General features: G+C 55.3%; 1 protein-coding gene across 3 annotated transcripts in view; it reads left to right on the forward strand.

Moving 5' to 3' along the window:
* SH3BP4 (SH3 domain binding protein 4) overlaps positions 1-9648 on the forward strand; it is a 94011-nt gene that overhangs the window by 76761 nt on the left and 7602 nt on the right. For all 3 annotated transcript variants that reach the window (XM_082466344.1, XM_082466345.1, XM_082466343.1), the window contains one exon: positions 1722-4081. In XM_082466344.1, coding sequence (XP_082322470.1) covers positions 1722-4081 — 2360 coding nt within the window. The remainder of the gene's footprint in view (positions 1-1721; positions 4082-9648) is intronic.

Here is a 9648-nt window from a genome sequence, read left to right on the forward strand (position 1 = left end):
GGAGATCACACCGCTGCTAAGGGTGTAGATTCAAATCCCAGGTCTGGTGATTCCAGTACCAGCTTCTCCCCGACACCCCAGACAGGGTGGTAGGTGACAGCCTTCAAGGCCCAGATTCACACCCTGCTAATAAGCGTATCTCTGTAATTTAGTTAGTGTAAATAAATAGAAGCTTTCTACTTTATTGCCTGAGACTTTGCTGAGGACATGGAATTTAATTTTCATTATTTCCTTTTATTTATTTATTTTTAAAGATTTTTTTTTTTAATGTGGACCTTTTTTATTTTTTTAAGTCTTTATTGAATTTGTTACAATATTGCTTCTGTTTTATGTTTGGAGTTTTTTGTGTGTGTGTGGGATCTTAGCTCCCCCACCAGGGATCAAACCCACAACCCCTGCATTAGAAGGCGAAGTCTTAACCACGGACTGCCAGGGAAGTCCTCTCACTATTTCCTTTTAAAGGAAAGGGAAACTGGCAAATGATTTTTTTGGGGGGGGAGGGCCAATTTGGTAGAATAGGATGTCTGTTGACTTAATCATACATTAGACAAGATGTAGGTGTAGTTCCACTAAAAATGTAGTCCTTTCTTTGCTTGTTTACATAAGCAACTAAAAAAAGTTTACTTTCATTTGTTTGTTACAGGAAGGCAGCAAACTCCATAAAACAAGGGACAGTTGGGATGGGGGGGTTGGAGAGAAATATATGGGCTTATTTCCATCAGAAAGAAGTTTCTTCATCCTCTGAGTATATGTACTTTGTTATATATGGGAGAGAGAGAAAACACTTAGGTTTCTAATTATCTGTTATTTTTCAAAACACACCCTACTTGTTTAGATGACTTTTTTTTTTTTTGCTGTTCCAATTGCTGTTTACCTTGGTAACACGCAGTTGAACACCAAGAACCATAAATTAGCTTGAGTCACTGTTTAAAGTGTTGGGATTTTTCAGACTGCTTAAAGAGTTGTTCAAAAAGAATGTGAATTACGACCAGACCTAAACCTTTGATTTTCAAGGGATGACAGAGAGACCATTTCCATGTTGTTCTGAATGATCGTTTAAAAGAGGTTGAAAGAGACCAACCTCAAAAATCTTATTTCATATAAACAGTTTGATGAAGAATGGGTTCCACTTGGAAACTAGGAAATGGGCCTGATAGTCAAGGGAACCTTCCCCTTGGTTTATGTATTTTATGCTGAAGGCAGGACATGGAATCAGCTCTTAGACACCGAGAGATTCTGTTGCGGGTCTTTTCCAGTCCCTGGTTACATGCAGTGGGTCACTTAACTCAGCATCACTGTGTTTTCTAAGTAAATCACATTCAGCTTCTCTTTCGACCTAGCAGCAGTCCCGGTAAGTTAGTAACATAAAGAAAAGTTGGGTCAAAATGAGATATTCAAAACCTGGGACATATTGATAATTCCATTATGCTGATTCATGTTTCTGTGGATGGTGGAGAGACTCTCTGTGGCCTTTCCACCTGACTCAGACTGCGCGTTGGGATGGGATAGAATCTGGGGAGACAACGCTCGATTTAGGCTGTCAGCCAGGTGAATCGCCCACCAGATTTTACTTTGGTTTGTGTCTGTCGTTTACTTGCCGGACTCGTTGTCTCCATGTCGGGGGTGATGGTTTTCCAGACCTCTCTTCTCCCTGGTTTTGACTATGCTCTGCCTCGCCCTGAGGGCCTGCCCTCACCTCCTGTCCTTTGTGTTTTACGCAGTGCCTTCTCCCAGTGCCTTGCTCGTAGACAATCCCACGCCCTTTGGAAATGCAAAGGAAGTGATCGCAATCAAGGACTACTGCCCAACCAACTTCACCACCCTCAAGTTCTCCAAGGGCGACCACCTCTACGTCCTGGATACGTCAGGCGGGGAGTGGTGGTACGCACACAACACCACGGAGATGGGCTACATCCCTTCCTCTTACGTGCAGCCCTTAAACTACCGGAACTCCACCTTAAGTGACAGCGGGATGATCGACAATCTTCCAGACAGCCCGGACGAGGTAGCCAAGGAGTTAGATTTGCTCGGAGGATGGACAGATGACAGGAGGGAGTCCAGCAAAACCTACAGTAATAATCCTTTCTGGAACGGTGTCCAGACAAACCCGTTTCTCAATGGGAACGTGCCAGCCATGCCCAGCGCGGACCTACCGACTCCCAAAAGCACCGTGGACTTGCTCCTCTTCGACACGGGCACATCTTCGTTCACCGAGTCCAGCTCAGCGATGACCAACAGTGCCGGCAACATCTTCGACGAGCTGCCGGCCACCGGCCGCCTTCACGCGGAGCCGACGGTCAGGCGGGACAACCCTTTCTTCCGGAGCAAGCGTTCCTACAGCCTCTCGGAACTCTCCGTCCTCCAAGCCAAGTCCGACACTCCCGCGTCCTCGGGCTTTTTCACGGGCTTGAAATCGCCGGCCCCCGAGCAGTTCCAGAGCCGGGAGGACTTCCGGGCTGCCTGGCTGAGCCACCGGAAGCTGGCCCGGTCCTGCCACGACCTGGACTTGCTGGGCCAAAGTCCCGGGTGGGGCCAGACCCAAGCGGTGGAGACGAACATCGTGTGCAAGCTGGAGAGTTCGGGGGGCGCCGTGCAGCTTCCCGACACCAACATCAGCATCCACGTGCCCGAAGGCCACGTGGCCCCAGGGGAGACGCAGCAGATCTCCATGAAGGCTCTGCTGGACCCCCCGCTGGAGCTCAACAGCGACAGGTGCAGCTGCATCAGCCCGGTGCTGGAGGTGAAGCTGAGCGCCCTGGAGGTGAAAACCCACATCGTCTTGGAGATGAAGGTTTCAGCTGAGGTGAAAGGTGACATTTTCAGCAAAAGCACAGTGGGCCTCCAGTGCCTGAGGAGCGACTCAAAGGAGGGGCCCTTTGTCCCCATCCCACTCACCTACAGCTATGGGGACACGGTCCGGGTCCAGCTGGACAACCTGGAGCCCTGTATGTACCTGGCCATCGTTGCCCACGGCCCGAACATCCTCTACCCTTCCACGGTCTGGGACTTCATCAATAAAAAAGTCACCGTGGGTCTCTATGGCCCCAAACACATCCACCCATCCTTCAAGACGGTGGTGACCATTTTCGGGCATGACTGTGCCCCCAAGACCCTGCTGGTCAGCGAGGTCACCCGCCAGGCCCCTAGCCCGGCCCCAGTGGCGCTGCAGCTCTGGGGCAAGCACCAGTTCATCTTGTCTAGGCCCCAGGATCTCCGAGTCTGCATGTTTTCCAACATGACCAACTACGAGGTCAAAGCCAGCGAGCAGGCCAAGGCCGTGAGAGGGTTCCAGGTGAAGCTGGGCAAGGTGAGCCGCCTCATCTTCCCCATCAGCTGCCACAACGCCAGCGAGCTCTCCGACTTCACCTTGAGGGTCCAGGTGAAAGACGACCAGGAGGCCATCCTGACCCAGTTTTGCGTCCAGACCCCACAGCCACCCCCGAAAAGTGCCATCAAGCCGTCCGGGCAGAGACGGTTCCTCAAGAAGAACGAGGTCGGGAAGATCATCCTGTCCCCGTTTGCTGCCGCCACCAAGTACCCGACTTTCCAGGACCGCCCTGTGTCCAGCCTCAAGTTCGGCAGGTTACTCAAGACGGTGGTGCGGCAGAGCAAGAACCACTACCTGCTGGAGTACAAGAAGGGGGACGCCATCGCCCTGCTCAGCGAGGAGAAGATCCGGCTGAAGGGGCAGCTGTGGACCAAGGAGTGGTACATCGGCTACCACCAGGGCAGGGTCGGCCTCGTGCACGCCAAGAACGTGCTGGTGGTGGGCAAGGCGCGGCCCAGCCTCCTGTCCGGGCCCGAGCTGAGCACGGCGGTGCTGCTGGAACAGATCCTGCGCCCGTGCAAGTTCCTCACCTACATCTACGCCTCCGTCCGCACGCTGCTCATGGAGAACATCAGTAGCTGGCGCTCCTTCGCCGACGCCCTGGGCTACGGGAACCTGCCGCTCACCTTCTTCTGCCGGGCTGAGCTGGACAGCGAGCCCGAGCGGGTGGCGTCCGTCCTGGAGAAGCTGAAGGAGGATTGTAACAGCACGGAGAGCAAAGACCGGAAGTCCTTCCAGAAGGAGCTCATGATGGTAAGCGCCCGGTGGGGCTCAGATGCGCGGAGGATGGGGCTCGGTCCAGCCTCAGCCTCTCCCCTTGCACGTGTGGGAACGGGTGTGGTGTCGGGAGTCCGTGGGCCGGTGTCTGGGCCCCCGTTCTGCTCCCTGAAACTCACACACACCTGGGGATAGGCATTGACGTGGGACCGGTAGGGATCCCCAAACAACTCGGAGCCACTGCGGCAAGGGCCGTTCAGGTCTCTTCCTGCTGAATTTGTGAGCTCCTCTGGAGGTCCAGAATGCATCTCTGCCTGCCCGGTCGGGGATGCAAGGGGGCCCTGTGCTCCACCCACCCCTGTTTAGATCTCTTGGGACAAGATCCATCCTTTCATCAGATTCCCAGCGGGATCTGTGACTTGAAAGTTCAATGAACCTCCGCCCCAAAGTCTGACTTTATCTTGCTGTGAATTTTTCTCTCCAGGCCTTACTTGAAGGTTCTCCCCTCTCTCTGTGTCATTTCCTCGTTCTCCTTCTTGCGTGTGTTTGAGTTGGGGTGAGGACGGCCTCTGTTTTGCCAGCACAACTGGGAACTTGGACCCTAAGAAGTAAAGAGGGGGGAGTTAAGAGTCCCACTGCTGGGCACAGCCGGCCCACAAGCCAAATGGGAAGCTTTCTGGGCCCGATCACGGCCTCCAACAGGCTTGCGCTCTGCGCTGGTCATGCCACCCACAGGTGGTCCACTCTAACTGCCGGTTCAGTCGTGGTGGCCTTGGAGGAGTTACCTGGGAGAAGCCTAATGTCCTTGGGCATCCCTGGTCACATCTGTGCCGGACATTCTCTGTCGACTTCTTTCTATGATAGAAGCCGACTCAGGTCTCTTCCTGGTCCTCATGATGTGGACACGTCCCTAGTTTTTGTTCCCACGGGAAACCCCCGGGACTCGGTCATAGGCTTTTCTCTCGTGTTCCGCCGACTCCACACGGTCCTTTTCGCCTCCTAATCTCTGTAAGGTGTGACTCCCAGCGCCCCTGAATTTCTGCCACTTCAACTCCCCTCCTTCCCCCCACACTTGCCATTCTGAGTGAACGCCTGTTGGAACGGATGGGCCAGGCGTGTCTGCGTGAGTGAGGATGCACGCGTGGCCAGAGCTGTACAGCTGAGGGTCATCGTTGCATGAACGTCCTGGGCTGCCCCGTGGGGCTGGGGGGACAGAAGGGATACGGTCCACGGTGGCATGGCCCCTGCCGCAGGGAGTATGCATTGCACCCCGGCAAGGGATCGGGGCGTGAAGAAAGACCCCTTGTCGGTGGCCCCAAGATACTAGAAAGTGCCAGGTGCGTGGAGCAAGATGAGAGCCTGACATTGCCCAGAGGAGGGAGACGGGAACTGGAGGTGGCAACCTGGGGGTCGCTGGGGGCATCCATCGCTGATGGGTCGCCGATGGCAGCTTCAGTTGGGGGAGGCGGGGGAGGAAGCCGGTTGTCATGGCAACAGGGGGGTGAGGCGGGGGTGGGGATGGGCAGCAGAGGAAACTCCCCCCGAGCCGGATGGGGCTCCTGCACAGCGGGGACCCAGGACCCTCCCTTCAGGGGCTTGCCTCGCCGGCCCACCTGTGAGATCAATTCCCGGAGCTTGCTTCCAGCCCCAGCTGCCCGGTGCCCTCGTGGATGGACCTCGCACAGTGGGCGGGGTGAGCGTCCAACTGGGGTCCTCCGTCGATGGTGGAATGATGTGCATTCATGGAACATAAAGGGTATTGACCGTTCCTTTGTCACAGCTAGAAAACGCCCACCTGGAACCAGCAGACGTGCAGGACGCATCAACCTGAATGGCTTCCTCCCGCCCCGGACAGAGGTGGCTCTCACTTCCATTTCCTCCTCATTTCTTTTCATCTTTTTTTATTCAACTTGGAGAACTTTCTCTGAGAGCAGGTTTTTCAGGTGGCTTCTATGGGTTAGTGTGTGTGAGGACGGGGGTCTGTGTGCGTCCCAAGTCCCTCTCCCTGCCCCCCCCCCCGCCCCCCGCCAGCCCCACACCCACCAGGACTCCCAGAGAGGAGGAAATGAACCTTGACCTTGGCAGGAACTTGGCCCCGAGACAGGTTAGGTTAGACTTGCGGTACAGAAGTGAAACTGGTTTTGCAACATTTCCCCCACTCCTCTCCTATCTCTTCATCTTGTGGGCTGGCAGATTTGAATGGTTGGCCAGACTTCTAGAAACCACAGGCTGATTTATCCCAGTGTGTCTGAGGAGTCACTGGAAACCAGGTGTTTTATTTCCAGGGACGTAACAAATCACTGAGCAGTCAAGCTTCCTATGGCCTCAACCACTGATTTAACCCGCCCCCTCTCCAGCCCTGTCACAGCCAGATCACCTCTTCCCCACCCCTCTCATTTTGAAGGTAGTTTTCTGTTTAGTATGGCTCCTTGGTTTGGAAGCAGTGATTGAACGAATTAGAAGTGGTGAAGGTTTTGGATGGTAAATTTGCGGGGAGATGGGAAGGAGAAAGGAATCAAGGACTGAGGTGTCCATCCCTCCACTGCCCTCTGCACGAGGTCCGGCCCCTTCCTCTGCCCCACAGACCCTGTAAGACCCAGCCCCGCCTATCACACCCTGGGGGCCCCTACCTGCCCCTGCACACCGGCCACTCTGGCCTTTTCCTGTATCTTGGACACACCCAGCTGCCCTGCCCCAGGCCTTTGCACCTGCTGTTCCCTCTGCCTGGAATTCTCTTCCCCCAGTTTCACGTCGTGGCTTTTTATCGTCCTTCAGATTCCAGCTCAAATGTCCTCTTGTCAGACCTTTCCTGCAGCCCTGGATAAAGCAACCTTGTGTCTCTGGGTCACTGACCCTCTGTGTTATTGTATCATTGTCTTCACAGTGCTTTCTCGAATCTGAAATGGTCTTGTTTACTTGTATTCATGGTTCTCATCATTACCCTAACTGGACATGAACTCCACGAGGGAAAGGACGCTGGCACATAGGAAACAACCAGATAGTTGATGAGTGAGTGAATGAATGGATGCAGGCTAAGAATCTGATCTGGACGCAGTCTCGTGAGGTCAGACGTGTTTCTGCTCTCTGGTTCTGTTCCCTCTTTCTATTGTTTTAGTGCATATTTTCAATCTCAGAGCTGGTCCAGAGGCATCTTGTGTAACCGTATGACCTCCCGCTGTGCCTCTGCTGCCCTTGCTTACCTGCATGGTGTGACCACCATGGAAGATGCCCCTCTGTGCCCGGTCCGCCCAGCTCTCCAGTAGAAGCCATGCATGTCTGTGACAGAGGATGGCCATCCAACACCGATGATGCCCCCCCCCGACTATAATGAAAATGGGGGGAGGCATGATGCTGGGCTGACCCCAAGGAGAGTGACCAGGGTGGACAGAGCTCCCAGAGTCCCCAGGCATTAGAGGGCATTGAATGAACCCCTGGGGATCTCTTAGCTGGGGAGACTTGTGGGTTGGAATGGGCACCACCTATTTGAAGAGCTTTTGAAGTCAAATTCTGTTGTCAGAAACAGGCCAGCGAGAACTGGTGGCGGGTAGATGGCTGCAGCTTCTAACAGAGCTCGGAAGAGCCATCACGGCCAGCCAGGGGCAGGTGTTTGCACTCCATACTCTTTCAACATTTCTTGGGTGCCTACTGTGTGCTTAGTGGGGATGCTGGGTGTTGGGCCTTTCCCTGAGGGAGATGCGGAGTGAGCAACCACAGGAGTGCAAGACAGACTCGTATTGGTCCCCGAAGAAAAGATCCCCTTGGCGTGGGTGGACCAGGGAAAGGCAAACATCCCCCCTGACTCAGGGGAGATGTGCAGAATCCCATCCAACAGGCAGGGGCTGTCGGGTTGAAAGCACAGTATGGGCAAGGGCCAAGGGTGCAGAGGAACAGGGGATGGGGTAGAACCAGAGGCTGGGAGAGGCCGGAGGCTGGGCTGAATCAAGTTGATGATACGTGGGGGGATGGGAGGGAGGCACACAGCCACCTGGGCTGGATAATGCTTGTGCTTTATTCCATGAGCATTAGGGAGGGGGGTGTTAAGTGTTTTAGGGGACGTGAAGGGGAGCCAGGTGGATCCAGGTGTGTCCCTGCGCCTTGGGGATCTACCCAGGTGTGTCCCTACTCCTTGGGGATCCAGGTGTGTCCCTGCACCTTGGGGATCCAGGTGTGTCCTTCTCCTTGGGGATCCAGGTGTGTCCCTGCGCCTTGGGGATCCAGGTGTGTCATGCTCCTTGGGGATCCAGGTGTGTCCCTGCTCCTTGGGGATCCAGGTGTGTCCCTGCGCGTTGGGGATCCAGGTGTGTCCATGCTCCTTGGGGATCCAAGTGTGTCCTGCTCCTTGGGGATCCACGTGTGTCCCTGCTCCTTGGGGATCCAGGTGTGTCCTGCTCCTTGGGGATCCACGTGTGTCCCTGCTCCTTGGGAATCAGGTGTGTCCCTGCTCCTTGGGGATCCAGGTGTGTCCTGCTCCTTGGGCATCTACCCAGGTGTGTTGCTCCTTGCTGCCTTCTAGTCTTAGAGCCACTCAGGCGACAGCCAGTCTCCCCCTCCCCCCCGCCCCCCTGAGTGTCATTCTTTCAGAATACCAGGACACCTGGCGGTGGAGGATCTAATTTTCACACACATCCCTGGATTCTCCTCTTGTTAAGGCAATGAGTGGGCGGGTCATTTTTAGCAGAGGTCAGAGATGAAAAGTACAGGGCAAACGGAAGTGCTGTGAGGCGGGGAGCCCCTCACACGCTTGTGCCTGGATCCCTTGGCTTTTTACCCCCATCTGCCTTCAGACCTGGCCGACCTTAGCAAGAGGGCGCCCTGTGCAGTAGCCCTGGGTTTTTTTCCATCCTGCCTTGGCGGGTGGGGATTGGATGGCCGATGGCCCTGGGTCTGGGTTGTGGCGTGGCCGAGAGGGGCAGTTCCCAGGCCACGTGCACATCGGTGCTGACCGTCAGAGCCTCTGGGGTCCTGGGGTCTGCCCCGCTGCTGTGGCTCACCCCAGGTTTTGCTTTTTTCCAGAATGAAGATCATCCTCATTGACTTTTCTGTTTGTAAAAACAGCAGATCCTGCTTTTTGCATTGCTATTTGCCAGTCCTGAGGAACAGCAGCAGAGAAGGCCCCCGACCCATCTCCCAGAGGCAGCCTGTGTTAGCGGTCTGCAGTGTAGACACTGCGGATATTCCTCAGTCCCCTGCGTTTGCCCTGCACTGTCCATATTCTGCGTTCTGTACACGCCTGGAGAGCATGTACAGGCGGCTCTGTCTGTGTCTGCGTGGAGCCTGCGGGCCCCCCAGCTGGGCAGGTGCTCTGGTCCTCGGTCTCCGGTAGGGCAGTGGCGCCTGGTCTCACCGTTACCACCGCTGCTCCGAGCCGGGTCCCGGCCCTGTGGCTCTGCACGCTTGTCCCTGTGCGTTCCATGGCAACGTGCTGCGAGCTGTAGGAGCCCTCCAGACACGGGAGGAGCCAGCGTTGGCGCGTGGCAGTGGGCGTCAGTTCGGGGCGTGCAAGGCCTGAGAATGACAGGGGATGCTTTAACAGCCCTGCTGGTGTCGAGAGCTATCACTGCAGCGACCAGACTGGACGGCCCTGCTGGTGTGTACACACTCCC

The sequence above is a fragment of the Balaenoptera physalus genome (assembly GCF_965194825.1).
Source record: "Balaenoptera physalus genome assembly, chromosome: 6".
In the NCBI taxonomy this organism is placed as follows: Eukaryota; Metazoa; Chordata; class Mammalia; order Artiodactyla; family Balaenopteridae; genus Balaenoptera; species Balaenoptera physalus.